This window comes from Amblyomma americanum, chromosome 1, assembly GCF_052857255.1.
Source record: "Amblyomma americanum isolate KBUSLIRL-KWMA chromosome 1, ASM5285725v1, whole genome shotgun sequence".
Lineage (NCBI taxonomy): Eukaryota > Metazoa > Arthropoda > Arachnida > Ixodida > Ixodidae > Amblyomma > Amblyomma americanum.
The window spans coordinates 98,175,064-98,191,286 of record NC_135497.1 but is presented as its reverse complement, the minus strand read 5'-3'; the positions used below and the strand labels follow the sequence as shown (position 1 = coordinate 98,191,286).

The 16,223-nt window shown below is 44.0% G+C and overlaps 1 protein-coding gene across 5 annotated transcripts in view; it reads left to right on the top strand.

Moving 5' to 3' along the window:
- The window catches only part of kis (chromodomain helicase DNA binding protein kismet), a 162,878-nt gene that overhangs the window by 105,269 nt on the left and 41,386 nt on the right, over positions 1-16,223 (top strand). For all 5 annotated transcript variants that reach the window (XM_077646309.1, XM_077646307.1, XM_077646308.1 and 2 more), the window contains 4 exons: positions 835-908; positions 6,401-6,609; positions 12,989-13,196; positions 15,791-15,936. In XM_077646309.1, the coding sequence (XP_077502435.1) occupies positions 835-908; positions 6,401-6,609; positions 12,989-13,196; positions 15,791-15,936 (637 nt within the window). The remainder of the gene's footprint in view (positions 1-834; positions 909-6,400; positions 6,610-12,988; positions 13,197-15,790; positions 15,937-16,223) is intronic.

Here is a 16,223-nt window from a genome sequence, read left to right as displayed (position 1 = left end):
GTCATTGTCGAATGAAATGCGAACAAGACAAGCGAACCATGAGCAGCAAAATGAAGATTTAGTTGAGGGAGATAGGATACTGGCCGATTTGATTTTCACTTCAGTGGTGCAAAGATAGCTACGTGGAAATGTTTATGGAGCCCACCTGTGTACCTTCCATGTGTTCATTTTAGTTATTGTTTGTCTTTTGTTCGGATAGTACATATTTTTCCATGCTATCAGATGTATTAGATGCCATGTGAGTTTGTTCTGAAGGTTCGAGGAAGCACACGTATAGCATTCTCCATAGCAGTCAGTCTTATGCTAATGTGCATCGATACCGTATATGTTCTGGTAACCTTGAGAGGAAGAAATGTTTTGGATTTTTAGCATATTCTTACTTCTAAGCTTAGTTATCATATCACAAGTCTAGCTTTTCTTGAATTTTTTTGTTAAATTATACATTTCTTTTCTTCTTTAATAACTTGAAACAAAAAATGGTGCTAGCAAAATTGTTGCCAGTGACACTTATGCCAGGCTGTGTTGAAATTGGCTCTAGGGATGCTACCTTTGCATGTTTTCACTGCATATATTCGATACAAATGAAATTATTTTTTTCTGAAATTAGCTCTCTTATTCTTATCAGTGGCTTTCTTTAGCTGTCATTCTTTTATTGGTAAGTCAAACTTTTATTCACTGAACATATTTTTATTTCTTAGCTAATCTTCCCTTTTGCTGTGCGCTTTCTTTCCAGCTTGCAGTTTGCTTTTGGGTGTTGTTGTGCAATAGCTTGCTTATGTGTGTACTAGTATCATCTTTAGGACTGAATTTAATCCTGCATTTCCTGTCTTGCAGCGAATGGAAAGAAGAGAGAAGTTTGAGGCTGCCATTCGTGAAAGAGAGATACGGAGGCTTGAAACTCAACAGAGGTGAGAACATTAGAAATCTGTATCATTAGTTTGGAGAAATTTGAGATCGAAAGTTTGCATTGCTCTAGATCTGCGTAGGATCTGTTATAGTAAGAATCAATATGTTATGTTTTTTTTTGTTTACTTGCTCTTGTGGGGCTAGAAGAGTTTTTGTTAAGCAATGTGTATTGGTTTTTAGCAAGTACATCTTACCAAGATTTCTTTTCTTTTCTTTCTTTTTTTTGTATAAGTAAGTAAGGCATGATTGCCACACTGCTAAGCGTAGCAGAGTATCTCCATAAGGAAGTCCACTCTGGCTGCAATGAATTCCACTAGATATGCTACCAAGTTAGAGTAGGCCTAACAGTGCCTGCTTTTCTGCCAGTTTAGGAAGAGCTACTCAGCTGATTTTGCATGGATAGAAAATGCACTGGCTGCTATACTTTGCACCTATGATGCGCTGATGTGTTTGCATCAGCACTAGATTATATTCTGTGCCAGGTGGTGGTAGATAAAAGATGGGTGATGCCCGTTTCGCTTCTTTCCCTCTTCTCAATACCTATATACTGTCAAACTCAAATGTAACAAACTTGGATAGAGTGAATTATGCTTTATATCGAACACTCAAAAATTCTTCTAGTATTATGCATGTAGGATGTATTTTTTATAATGAATTACACATTGGATATATATGCGAGGTGCAGTCTCCAGTGCCACCGGGTACCCACTGGTGATGCACTGCATACAAGCTTTCCCCTGGCCTGGTGCCTGGTTTGTTTAGGGCGAAATGCTTGGGAAATAGGTCTTCGACGCCACCTTGAGAAGACGAAAGCACCTTGTGCCATGGCGCTTTGGCCCCAGATGCCCTTGCACCTTAAAAATTCACAATCATCATCACATTGGATATGATGAACTCTGAGCGCCCACGATTGATCACCATACACCTGCCAAAGCGTTGCTGCGTCGACTCTAGGTAGTCTCCGAGTGACCATGCTGCTGGGCTGTGCTTCGATGAAATCTGTCAAATGCAGGAAGAGTGGGAGCAGCCCTTTAAAATCCGTGCCGTCGGCCAGTCTCGCTTTGCCGCGCTCCTATTCGGCAGCCGCCTACCATGTGATGAAGTATAGGCAAGCAACTTTGGACCTATCGTGCTGGCTTTGAGACAAGGCGACAGTCCTGCAGCCTGTGGACGCTATGAGACATAGCCCTACACGCTTTCTCTGTTCATGTTTGTGAGTCATGCTGCTGCTCTGCTCTCTGGACTCTGGCTGTGTTTGGGTTGCTGTGCACTTGCTTTCTGGTGCTTCATCCTGCAAGGCGACAAAACAGCAGCCCGCCATGCCACTTTCTGACAAACTTGAGAGTACCGTAAAAACATGAATATAATACGGAGCCGCATATAATACGAGGTGTAATTTGAGGTTAGCAAATAAGTAGGAAAAAAAAGTTTGCATCCTTATGTAACATGAGTGAGGAAAGCTCAATGAAAGCCTTTGTGTGCACTGCATTTCGCGCTTAAGTGATCATTGTCATTGGATGTAGTTTTCCTTGTCAGATAAACCTTTCCATAGAAACTCGCCTTCGATACCGTCAAGTACGTTCGATGTCCCCCATTTCTTGAAAGCGTGCCCAATGAGCTCCTTGGAAATTCTGGCACAATTAAGCATGCAGATTCTAACTACAGAGCATGGCTGGAGGGGTTTTTAAGCGGTCCGGTGGCAGTAACTGCAGGCTCCTTATCCAGTTCATGTAGCACTGCTTGACGCTCAACCAACGCCTTTGGCTGCTAAGATTACCATGCACACTCGCATATGACCCAGCTGACTAGCCTGATATGCGGCAGTGTGAACTGCCATTCTTTAGTCCTTTAGTTTCAGATTGTGGCATGACAGGCACTGCGGATGTTATTAGAAGTCATTTCTTGCGCTATTTTCCGCTTGCCCGGGAAATTGGCCACCAGCACGAGCGAGATGGCTAGGTACTTGCTGTTGGGCTAGTTGGTTCATCACAAAGTTGAATGGCGCAAGGGAACGAACACAGGAAGGCACAGAGAGACGTTCTTTCTGTCTCTGTGTCTTCCTGTGTTCGTTCCCTTGCGCCATTCAACTTTGAGATGGCTAAACAGTTCCCTGTTCAAATTTATGCAAATTAACCATTTCCTTTTTTTTTTTTGTATGCCCAAGGCTTCATGCATAATGACGGGAACCGACACCCCGGTGCAGGGCGCATATTGTGCGTACTATCTGCGGCCTAATCTAAACTACATTAAACCTTGCGAGTAGGTCTATTTTCAGATTGTAATTTTAGTAAAAAACCGTAGACTTATACGCGGCAGTATGTGGTACTCTCCTTTTAAAAGCAGCTGAGCTCTGCTTTTGCGGTCCCGACATCATGCTAGGTACGATTGTACTGCGTCAGATAGCGTGGGCATCACGAGATCAGCATGGTGAAATAATCTAAATCGTAACAACAAATTGACACCACCGCTAGGTAGTGCTTTTTCTCGCAGGATAACAAAACTGGAAGAGCAGATTTGGGTTGAAAATTGTTCATATTTGCGTTTAATACAACGCGGAAATTTGACATGCTAAAACCTGGAAAAAAAACCTCTTATTATGCATGGACATTTACAGTATTTGCTGTGTGGAAAAAAAAGTGATTTTGCAGCGCGTTTCAAGATTCGCAGGGGTATGCAAAATACCATTTTGAAAAACAAGTTCGCGATCATAGACAATACACAAGAACACCCAAATGCTGGCAGCCGTCGCCTCCACAAGCAGGTTTACAAGGAATTGAGAAAGTCTTGTACCAGTGGTTCTTGGATGTCTGCCCACGAAATCTGCCTGTCTCGGACCTCATGCTGCAGTAGAAGGCATAAGATTTCACCTGCATTTTGGGCATTAAGTGGTTTATGGCGGGTAGTGGTTGGTTCCAGAGATTTAAGGGCCACTACTTCATAGACGAAAAAGTGGTTGCAGGTGAGAGCCATGCAGTCAATACAGAAGGCACCAAGAAGTGGGCACCAGGTATGTGGCGTGCTGTGAGGTAGAGGTACGAACTGAGCAGCATTTACAGCATGGATGAAACTGCCTTGTTTTGGCAGTTGCTGCTGAGGAGGACCTTGGCACTCAAAAATAAGAAGTGCTACCACAGGAAAATGAACAAGGCCTGTATGACAGTCATCTTCATAGCTGTAATTGTTTGTCATTGGCAAGTTCAAGTCGCCCGTGTGCTTGCAACGATGCACATCACTCCGAATGAAACTCCGGATGAGCAGGGTGTTTGAGGCTTGGCTGCGTGATTGGGACGAGGAGCTTGTAACAAGCGGGTGCAAGATTTCTTTCCTCTTGGATAACTGTTCAGCACACCATTGCGGCATCTCGCTCGTAAACATTGAGCTTTGATTCCATCCACCAAACGCAACAGCGCATTTACAGCCACTTGATTAAGGCATCATCCATACATTGTTGAGCAGCTCTTAGTGAAACTCCTGGTTGATGACGAGCTAATTTGTTTGCCGCAGTCGAAATGATCAGTCGTGCTCGGCAAGACGTGACTCGATACACAATCCAGAACTGCTTCTATCATGCTGGACTGTCTTGGGGATGTGGAAGCTGCGAGTGCAGTCCGTACAGTGCAGGATGACAGTGACATTGTCATGTGGTGGCAAGAACTCACCAATGTTCCAGTTGCTTTCCAATATTTTTTGGGGATGACGTAGCTGTGACAGTGAGCCTGTCAAACTTGGAAATTGTTTCCAGTGTGGTAGTGTTTGGTGCCACTGAGAAACCGCCGGTAGAAGATGGTCACCCTTGCTCGATGCTTCACGAAGCCCTTTCTGCTATCGATGTGCTGCGAATATACTGCTCAGAAATTCAGAGGAGCTGGCTGGAGTCCATTGAAATGATGTCGTATGTCAACAATATGATTCTCATTGATGGAGCTAAGCTCAATGTTCAGTTAAAAATCATTGCTTGCTGCAAATGGGTGTACATTTCTGGCCAATAAATTATTTTTTGAAGTAGATTATTCATGGTGAGTGGCATTGTTTATTTTGTCAGCTTGTTTTAACTCCACTATTCACAACCTTGTGGAAGTGCGAATTTTGGGATGAAGTTTACTGAAGTTCGTTATAAGTTGGCTCAGGTACATCGAATTATTCCATATATCGAAGAAATCACGTTGTTCGTTATAACCGAGTTTTACTGTTTACAGGTGGCAGATGTGACTTCGTGCAAAATAGCAGTAGTAATTAAGTTTCACCTCTTGAGTTGCACGTTTCTCCGTTGTGTGTTTTTGAGCTGTAGAGGCTGCTAGGTGGTCCTTGTGGTAGTGCCAGAAAACGAGCAAGACTTTTGGTATTCAACGCAAAAGGCTGTGCACTGGATCTCGGCGCATATTAAAAGAACCCCTGGTGGTCTGATTTAATCCAGAGCCCTCCTCTATGCCATCCCTCATAGCCTGTGTGTTGGTTTGGGATGTTAAATCTTGTATTCGCTACCTTAGCAGCAGTCACAGCGCTGCCTTTCTCTTATTTCAATGGGATGTTACCTTTTTATCAAAAAAGTGTTGCACATGAAAGTGATGAATCAATTGTAGAAGCAAAGATTTCAGTTGACTTGGTGCAGTTATTAGAATTTGTAAGGTGTAGTGATTCATGTCTCTCTAATTTTGTGCTTATGCAAGCTCAGTACTGTGTAACACTGACGTATTTGCAATCTCTTAATCTATGTACATTCTGTATTCCCCTTTAGTGTCTCTTTAATACATATATATTGAAAGGTTTGCCTTATTATGTTCAGTACTGAACCAAGAACTGTTTGTGATTGGGCTATTTGGTTGGCATTGCTTAGTAGCTAGCCTCACTAGAAGCTAGCTGAATGTACTGATGAACAAGAGGGGATGGACAGAAAGACTAAGTTGTGACACACAGCTGTGCGTTGTGTCCCTTTTGTACCCTCTTGTTTGTCAAAAGTACTTTCAAGCTGGCTCCCCAAAACAACTAAGGACTGGCCTGAATGCATAGACGTGGTTCCTGCCCTCTTCTCGTGAATGTGGCCTAATCTTCTTTTTACAGTGATAGCTGTTAGGTGCTCGTCCCTGGCTTTCTCGTTGCTGTTGGCGCAACCCACCCACCGGTTGCGCTGGTTGACCTGGGTCACATAAGCCTACGGGTGGCTTATGTGACGGGTGGACGGGGCTGTCCACTACACCAGTGGTCACGTGACTAAATGCCTAAACAGCTATTGTTGAATCTCCTGTTACATAGCCTTAATCGTCCTGTGACTGTATGTCTCTCTATTTCTGTGTGTGTGTGTGTGTGTGTGAGAGAGAGGGGGGGGGGGGGGGGGGGGGTTGATTCATAGAAGGCATTTGTAAAAAAGTAGAAGCCTATTGTTATATTTGTAGGAGTTACTGTATTTCTTTGTGTTTCGCTTCAGGTAATGTATAGATTGATCAGGTGCTTTCCTTTTTGTTTACTTTACAATTTGTATACATGGCTTTTTTCATAGATGGTCAAGGCGAGAAGAAGCAGAGTTCTATCGAGCAGTCTCTTGCTATGGCGTGGATTATCGTCGCCAGGAGCAGCGCTTTGTGTGGGAAGGCTTCCGTACTGTAGGCCGTCTTGAGCGCAAACGAGATGACACCTTGACGGAATACTTCCGTGCTTTTCGGGCTATGTGCAGGCGTGTCTGTGGACGCAAGCTGGGCGAGGAAGATGGTAAGCTTTTTCACTACGCTAAGTTGTATACTTGCTCATCAATGCATGCAGAGCGAGGGATGAACTTGAATAGGTAATTGTATTCAAGGTGCAAGTTCCTCGTTGCTCCTTTTGTGTAACTACTTTTCAAAATCATGTCATAAGCCTGCACATAAGCCTCACTGGCTTATGTGCAGCAGCAGCAATTAAACTAGGTGTGTGCATGTACATTAGAACCTCATTATAACGAAGTCCGATTTTGAGTGAAAATTTGTTCGTTATAACCGACATTCATCCTAAAAGCATGCACATATATTCCTGCCCCGAACAAATGCTGCTTAAAGAACCACAGAAAGGGTGTTTGAGCTTGGCTTTAAATTCTTGTATTATGTAGAGTACAGGCCACCGAGCATCCATGCCACGCACGAGACCTCAAAAGCGAGCAGGAAATTATATATTTTTAAAACATTTCCACTTTCGCACCTCGTGGCGACGCACTGTGCCGGGCTTTCGCACAAAAACCTGGCATACGACGTCACGTCGTGTAAGTGACGTCGGCAGCCAAGGGTCATCACTGGTTCACCACGCCAAATCCTTTCAGACGTCATGTGCTACCATGGCCACAGCCACTCAGTGCATGCCGCAGCTGGTGGAGGAGCACAGACGTTTTTGCATACGAAAATTGACGAGACGGAAAGGCACGAAAATGCGGAGGTTTAAATTTTGACTGCATATAGCTCATCCTCCACAAAGCGCATTAAAAAGTTCTTGCTTTACTTTATTGAGAGCCCCTTTCTGAAGCCCTTTAAAGCTGGACAACATAAAGTGTCTAAAATGTACAGTTCTCAATTTAAACCTTGGTACAAACGTATTAAACCTCTCCTTTCACTGTGCGTTGGAAAGCGGGAAAAAAAACAAGCTAGCGGTGATGCTGGTCGCGTGCACTAGTCGATCTACAGTAGAATGCGTATGGTGCAAACACAGTTGATTCAAATTTCGGGATGACGCGACTTCATGAAATTCTCCTGTCAAGAGTGCATTGTGTACAATGTGCAGAGTTTCGGATGTTCCGAACACTCCCGTATGACTACGGATGGTGTGAGTATTCGAACCGCGACTGCACCCTCGGGCACTAAGCACTGCCCACAAATCGCTTACTCCAAGATTGCTAGTCACGCTGAAAGCACAGAGAGCAGTGAGTAGCGGTGTGCTGCCCACATACAGTCGAGCCCGCTTATAACGAACATGAGCGTCACGCGGCGTCCGTTCGTTATATTCTGAAGTTTGTAGTAAGTGGATCACAGCTTTAATGACGGTTGCTTGTCAAAACGCTTAATTTTTTATTTGCGAAAAAGTCCGTGATAGCTGTGTTTTTTTTGCAGCGCAGATCCGATGAGGGAGGTTTCCAGTTTATTTAAAGCAGGAGCATGCTTTTCGCCGAGGCCCTTGGCATGGATAAGTTGTCTTAGGCTCTCTATGTAGCCCATTGCTACAGGTGCGCTGATGAGTGTTGGCTCCGAAGTTTCATCCTCATCCGATTCCTACGCGTCACTCTCGTCCCGCACTTCAGAAACGATGCTCTCGTCCGTGCACAGTTTCGCGGTGTCGGCGTCGTGTTCGACAGAAATAAAATCATTCCAGCCATTGTCATGACCCCCCATGTCGGAGTCGATGACGCGCTGCCACAAATCGCCGCCGGGCTGGTCATCTTCCGATGCATCAGGCTCGGCATCAGACACTGTGTTGACGAAGCCGCCCTTGCGGAAGCAGTTCTGCTTGCCAGTGGCTGTCACCTCCGCCCAGGCCGCTATCATCATCTCTATCGCTGAAAACAATGGAAATGGGCACGGTGTTCCCGTCCGCCATCCCGAATTACAACCAGGGCCCGAGATTCGAACGAAGCTTACGAAACGTTCACACTGTAACAAGAGTGACAAAAGCGCGCAATGGGGTAGGCGTGCAGCGCACGCAGACGGCAATCAAGCCAATCAAGCTAAAGATAGACGCACAGTGCTAGCGGAGAGACCAATGAGTGGCGTCCGTGAGCGTCAGTGCAGCCACCTCTTGGCTCCCGCGGAAGGCCTGCTTCACGGAGCGTGGCCTCAGCGATCGGTGGCAGCCTTTGCTCGCGGAGGCCACGCACGGATTTGCAAGAGAGTGAGGATAGGTTAGCGTAGTTGCGAGGAGGGGCAGGAGGGCGATCTTGGAAGGTGCGTCGGCAGGGAAAGGGTAGCTCGCTTGAGAGCGGCCCGAAAACACCACGCGCCGGGCGCACAAAGGGGTCAGAGGCAGGTTATCTCGCATCGCGGCACTGGGCTAACGCCGTCCGTTCATTGTAACCAATCACCAGGGCTTAATGACGTTCGTTATACGTGGGATTTTGTGCCATTGAAATGTATATTTTGACAGTCTCCCAGATCTCATTCGTTATAAGCGAAAGTTCGTCTTAAGTGGGGCCATTATATGTGGGCTCGATTGTATCACCGATTCTGCGATGCAGATAGTGCTGCTACAATAGTAAACAACTTTTGTAACTTTCAATTATGTTTTTCTCTATTTTCAACATGGCTTTTGTGCAGTTTTGTGCACTTATTGTTGTCTAATAGAGACTTAATTTGGCATGCATAATCTTTAAAGGGACACTGAGGAGAAATTGAAGTTGGCTTGTATCGGTAGAATACCAGCTCCTGATCACAAAAACACCACTCTTACTGAAAACAAAGCTCTTGTAAGATAGATAATAGCAAGAACCAAAATACAGGTATCGCCGCCACAGGCCACTCTCGCAAGTACAAGCGTGATGACGTCATAAGACAAGAGACACCACCTTTTCCTTCCCACATGGGGATTGAGAATCTCTGAGGCTGACAAAGGAAGGTAGCGCGATTCAATATTGAAGTAAGTTTTGTTTTGAAACCGATAGTGCACTTTAATCACACAAGGAAGAGAGACAAAAGACAACCTGAATGTTGGAAGCAAAGAAAACTGATGCTTGGTGGCACCACAAGCGGCCAGGAGAGTTTCGGTTTGTTATGGCGCTTCGCGTCTATGAGCTTTGCGTGCCCCGTGGTTTTGTTTTTGACGCGCCTCGATTTACAAGTGCCGAACAGCAGAGGAACTCCACGTGCTGCTTCAAGTGCTAGTTAACCTTTGAAGGAGCCTGTTAAGGCTGGTCAGATGATCGCCACGGTCGATGAAAAACTATGATGGCACCATGGTTGGTGATCGTACAAGGCAGTTAGCAGTATAAAGAGCACTTGTGTCTACGTGTGCTCGCCTGGCGAAATGTTCCCGGCTGTGCCAGTCAACTTCAAACTACATAACGGAAATCCTTTGTTAGGGACGGGAGACAAGATACAATGCAGTTAAGAAAAAAAGATTGAAACCTGCAGAGAACGTGACTCCACTCTTCTCCAACTCGTTTGTTTGTGGCTCCATTCAATAGTTTCGGCAGTTGGGCGGAGCTATCCTCTTTGAGCTCTCAGCTAATTTAGTCCATTCACAGTACACATCTGAAGGTACATGCAAGTGGGCGAGAGAGCCCGATCCAGTGGACCCCGTACCTCCGGAAATGCGCGGAACCTGTTGAAGCGTTGTGTGTCGGCTTTAATTTCAAGCCGCCAGCTTTAAATGCGAGCGCCCTTGAGTACCCATCCGTTTTTTTGTGGGAAAAAAAAATAACCTGTCCCTTGCGACTGTGAGAAACCTCCTCGACGCCGCCTGCTGCACCGTGCAACAGTGCCTTTCAAGGAATCACAATCCATTTGCCCCAAAGCCTCGGCCAGCCTCCGATGGGTGCGACGCGTTGCCTTGTCCTCGCCCCTCGCGACTTCCTGCACTGGGGTTAAGATGTTTAATTTCTAACGGCTGCTCACTGAGGAAGGGGGAAAGGACCCTCAGGTGCCTAACCTAACCGTGCTCCCTCAAAAACATCGCACGCTCTGTGGTGCTGAGGTCGCTGAAATGCAGGCCAGAGTTTTTGCGAGAACTTCATTGTCGGGTTCGGGAACGGGATCCATCGTAACGCTGGCAAGACACGGTGCAAACGTTAACGAAGCAACGGTAGCAACCCCCAATAGATGCTTTCAACGTGCAGCGGCGATAGCTTTCATTTCAGCTGCTACTAGACCGCACCGCTAGCCGCCAGAAGTCACGGAGTCTGCGTTTACATCACATTTCACCTCATTCCGTCCTATGACGTCATAAGAGGGCGCCGAGTTTTCAATCGGAGGGCGGGAAAAATGTTTTCAACTTCGAATTCAAATTTCTTTGAAATAAATGCATCTTTCGCTCATGGACAAGCGGCAACAAAGCCATGAAATGCCGAACTATCAGATTTTTCTAACAAAAAAAAAATTGATAGAGTTCTCCTTACTGTCCCTTTAAGGTGTGTAGAATTAGAGTATCTAGGTTTTGATGCAATCTGCAATATTTTTTGGGATGAAAAGTTTCAAAATATATGGGCACCAACCACTGAAAATGAAGCACAAAAATATAAAATTGCCTCAAAATTGTACATGGCGAGGAATGACATTATATTGCTTTTTTGTGCTCGGTGGAGCATTGGGAAGAAAAACTATTTTGCACTGCGCTGTCATTCGTACTGCTATGTTCAGTAGCTGTGCAAGCATGCACAGTTTTTCACTTACACATGGCACTTAGGGCATGAAGCCATTGAGCTATTTTGAAACTAAAAGTAGATTTTTAAAGCGAAGGTGAAGCTCTGTATATAAGTGGCACAATTTTCATTCACCTAGTGTTAATATCTTTTAAAAAAGTGGCGTTATATGAGAATTTTCATAATTTTGTTTTCGGTCGTTTATCATCTTGGAACTTCCTACTTTCGCGCAGAAAAATATGTAAAGATTTGAACGAGAAGTTAGTTAAAAACGTGTGAATGTTATGCGATGACGGAAAAAATCATATTAGGTGCCGAAGGTGGCCATCATTGAGCTGCCGCCGCTCGGAGCATCAGCGTTGGCTGCCATGGCGAACATTTGTGGGAAGTGGCCAAAACCTTCTTTTTTCGACTAGTACGTCAGTCTGTTTCGTTATCGCAAGGAGTTTCTTTTCCGCATCTTCTGAGCACTCTTCACTCTCCCTTTAAGTCACGTAACATGAACCCAGGATCTCCATTGGCTGCCACTGTCGAGTGCAGCCAGCCCAGCAGTTTTGTATCTGCTCGTATCACATCGTCTCCGGGCTAGCTAGCATTTTTTTTTTTTTTCTGAAGTTTTCCACGATGAACCCCAGGAAGGAGTGTGATTTTCAGTCTAGCATCTCCCTGATGTCTTCACTATAAAAGAAAAAAAATGTGCAGTCATTTATGGAATGCTGTATCAGAGTTTTTATTGTATCTGATGTACTATAGTGCGGTTCTGCTGTGCTGTGTCATTCTCCCTTCCCTCTTGTTTAACATGGTAGGCTTTTTGGATGCAATAAATTGTAGTGATAGGAGTAACAAAAATTTGTGAGCAGTATGTCCTTCGTTTGCCTTTTGTAGCTGTGTTTTCTGAAAAAGTGTTCTTTTTTAAGTTAAGCTACCTGTATTCGTATTCGAAACTGTTCAGCAGTATTTGATTCATTATGGGTAGGCTTTTTGGATGCAATAAATTGTAGTGATAGGGGTAACAAAAATTTGTGAGCAGTATGTCCTTCGTTTGCCTTTCGTAGCTGTGTTTTCTGAAAAAGTGTTCTTTTTTAAGTTAAGCTACCTGTATTCGTATTCGAAACTGTTCAGCAGTATTTGATTCATTATGGGTAGGCTTTTTGGATGCAATAAATTGTAGTGATAGGGGTAAGATAAAAATTTGTGAGCAGTATGTACTTCGTTTGCCTTTCATAGCTTTGTTTTCTGAAAAAGTGTTCTTTTTTAAGTTAAGCTACCTGTATTCGTATTCGAAACTGTTCAGCAGTATTTGATTCATTATGGGTAGGCTTTTTGGATGCAATAAATTGTAGTGATAGGGGTAAGATAAAAATTTGTGAGCAGTATGTACTTCGTTTGCCTTTCATAGCTTTGTTTTCTGAAAAAGTGTTCTTTTTTAAGTTAAGCTATCTGTATTCGTATTCGAAACTGTTCAGCAGTATTTGATTCATTATGGGTAGGCTTTTTGGATGCAATAAATTGTAGTGATAGGGGTAAGATAAAAATTTGTGTAGCAGTATGTACTTCGTTTGCCTTTCATAGCTTTGTTTTCTGAAAAAGTGTTCTTTTTTAAGTTAAGCTATCTGTATTCGTATTCGAAACTGTTCAGCAGTATTTGATTCATTATGCAGTCTGTTTTCATAATTCGTATTCACTTTGCAAAACAAAATTTGGTATTGACATATGCGAAGTTTTGGTTGATGTTGTATGCATGCATTTAGAATTGCTATAAGTGTCTCTGATGTTTCACAGATAATCTTCAGTACGTCGTCGAGCCAATTTCTGAAGAGAGAGCCACACGCTGTTTGCAGCGTATTGAGTTGCTGAGCAAGATAAGAGAAGAAATTTTGCCACATCCAGAACTTGACGAGAGGCTCAAATTGTGTCAACCCTCCATGGATCTTCCAGACTGGTGGATTTGTGGACGGCATGATAAGGATTTGCTCATTGGTGCAGCTAAGTAAGTTGCTTTATTTTGCAGTGGCTAAAACGCTTGTTTTTTCCACAATTTTCTTTGAACGTTCAGACTTCAGCTAGCTATACATGCCTTTGTAGGTAGTGCAGTGACAACATGGACAAAGGGGGACATGTGAGCATACGGCACTGTGTGTTTGTGTCTTTTGTGTGGATTTTAATGCGAAAGGATTTCTTGCCTCACGAGTGGCGTGGACGGTTGTCACCACAGGCTGTGGACAGAGCGTGTCCTCATGAACTGTCGATTTGTAATGATTAATAACGATTGAATGGAAAGTTTAAATGGCCAAATTACTAAATAAAATAAATAAGGCAATTTTGATAATTACTGCGAGTAATTAATGAAATTGGCAAATTACTGTTAATTCCCCCAGAAGTGAAGGAACTCAATCAGCACATTAATAATTAATGTGCTGATTGCTTGTTTGTTAATAATTAATGATTAGTTAACAATAACTAATAATCTATAATTATTTACCTTTTAATTCACCAAATAATTAACACCAGTAAATAATTATGCTACTAAGTAACAGGGGCAACGGACCTCGAAATGCTTTCACATTTTTGCTCATAAGGAGACTTAAAATGCGCCTTTAATTTTTTTGTTATGTGGAAAGGCATTTGTAGAATCATACCGAAGCCCACTTTTCAGCTCTTGCTTGCTGTACTTGCTCGTCAATGTGGTTAGTCGTTTAATGTGTATCCAGACGACAGAACACAGACTTGTTCAGTTCACTGGCCCAGTGACATGGTGGTGTCTCAGATTTCTGGTTGGGAAGTCTGCGGTTGGTATAAGGACCACAGCTGGTGCCAAAAGTGAGTTTTTTTTTTTTGTGGCAGCAGACTGCGGACTTTTTAAGAGTAATTTAATTGCAGTCACTACCGTAAAAACCGGACTATAGGTCGGACCGCAATATAGATCGACCCCGCCCCCAACTAACCAATTCTAAAAATGAAAAAAATCTTTTCAATGGAAAAAGTACCGAAAGACACCGTTACCTTGAAACATATGCGACTTGATAGGTTGCACAGTGGTGACAGCATTTATTTTCATTTAAAAGCTGCTCATATGTTCACCCGGCCAATTTTTTAACAGTATCGCGCACCCATCGACCCGCATGTTTCTGGCAGACAGAAGTACGGCGCCATAGAGCAAAGCCTTTCCACTTCATGAATCGCCGCACCCAGGATGGCAAGCCCTTGAATTGCGCCCTCGTGAGTCTAGAGGCACGCGCGATCTTTACCGCTTTCTCGCGGATGTATTCGGCAGTCACAGGCAGCAATCTTGCACGGCGCGCAACCTTCCCTGGATACGCTGTGGTCCGCCCACGGAATGTTTTTTTCTGGTAGCTGCAAGTTGTAATACGCGGCTTCTGCCTCCGCCAGTACTGAATGCTCTTTTCGGATATTCCAAATTCGCGCTGTGCCACCAGGTTGCCGTGAGCTTCCGCGTACTCAGTCACGTTTTTCTTGTAAGTCAAAAGTGATTTTCCGTCGGCTTCCGCTCATTTTGAAATAATATGTGAAAAGGCAGCCTTTAACCGAAATAGCTTTGCAACAATGGAAACTCAAAATGGCGGTGCGACAACTGCTGCTGATGGCGATGGCGATGGAGGCTGTTGACTTCAGCCGCCCATTGTTGCAAGACTTCCGTAGTTTTTACGCCAATGACCGGTATATAAGACGGGGGTCTACCTTTCGCCGTGGTTTTTTGAAAAAAAAAAAAAGGTCGACCTATATTCCGGTTTTCATTGTAGGCCTGGAAGCAAGCTCATGCCGTTCTTTTTTGAGAGTAGAACTTTTTAGCAGCTTTGCTCTGCACTCGTGATTTGTGCTTGTTGCTTTAACAGGCATGACACTGTGGATGAGTGATGCTACATTAGTTGGTATTAACAGTAGCTGCGAAAATGCTCCTGGGAGGTATGGAAAAGCTCCCAATATTCCACTGGTCCAGAGAACATCAGTTCCTTTCTTAGTTGATTTTGCAGGTCTCTGTCTTTCCTTTACATTGACTCTATTTGTCAACACGGCCTTATTAGAAAAGAATCTTTATCATCAGCTGATAATGGCATGGCAAACACAGCCAACCAGCACTTCTTTCCAGCCTCCATCTCGATGAGTAAAATCTTTTTTTAAATTTGCTGCTTGCTTTTTGCAGAGCCATGGTGTCAATAGTCTGTTATGTTGTGCCTGCTCTGTTGACTCTTCTGCCCCACTGCGCTCGGCTGCAGACCAAAAAGACGCGGGTTCGATGTCGGCCATGGCGGTCGAATTTCAATGGAGGCGAAGTTCTAGAGGCCCATGTACTGTGCGATGTCAGTGCACGTTAAAGAACCCCAGGCGATCGAAATTTCCGGAGCCCTTCACAACAGCGTTCCTCATAACCTGAGTTGTTTTGGGACATTAAGCCACCATAAACCAATCTTTTGCCCCACCGTGTGGGCGCTGTTGCGAGCCCATATCATGCCGCGGACTGCTTCACCAGACTGGTCCGCAGTCTGTAATTTTGCTGCTTTGAACTATAGTCCTGCATACAACTTTCCGGTGTGAGGGTTTTATCAATCATATTTCTTTGTGTAGGTATGGCCTAAGCAGGATGGATTATCATCTGCTTAATGATGGAGATCTCTCATTCCGTGAAGTTGTTCGAGCACAGTCTGCATCAAAGCCTCCAATGGTTGTTGTAAGCCACCATGGACCTTCTTTTCCCCTTGTATCTGCTACAGGTAAGTCTTCATCTGCCTGCTTTGTCAGTCTTTTCCGAACCTGAGTTTATATTATGTTAAATTAATGATAACACAAAAAGCAAAAACTTGTAGTGTCATGCGTTACTGAAGAAAGGAAAGATATGCATTCCAAAATGTGATGTGATTTTTGCTGAATTTTTGTTGGAAGGCTGCTGGAGGTTAGTTCTTGTACTACCTGTAGTAAATTCTCAACGATAAACTTCGCGCGACCACCAAGGATCGTTCGTTATATTGAAATATTGCAATAACGGAATACTCTGAGATCA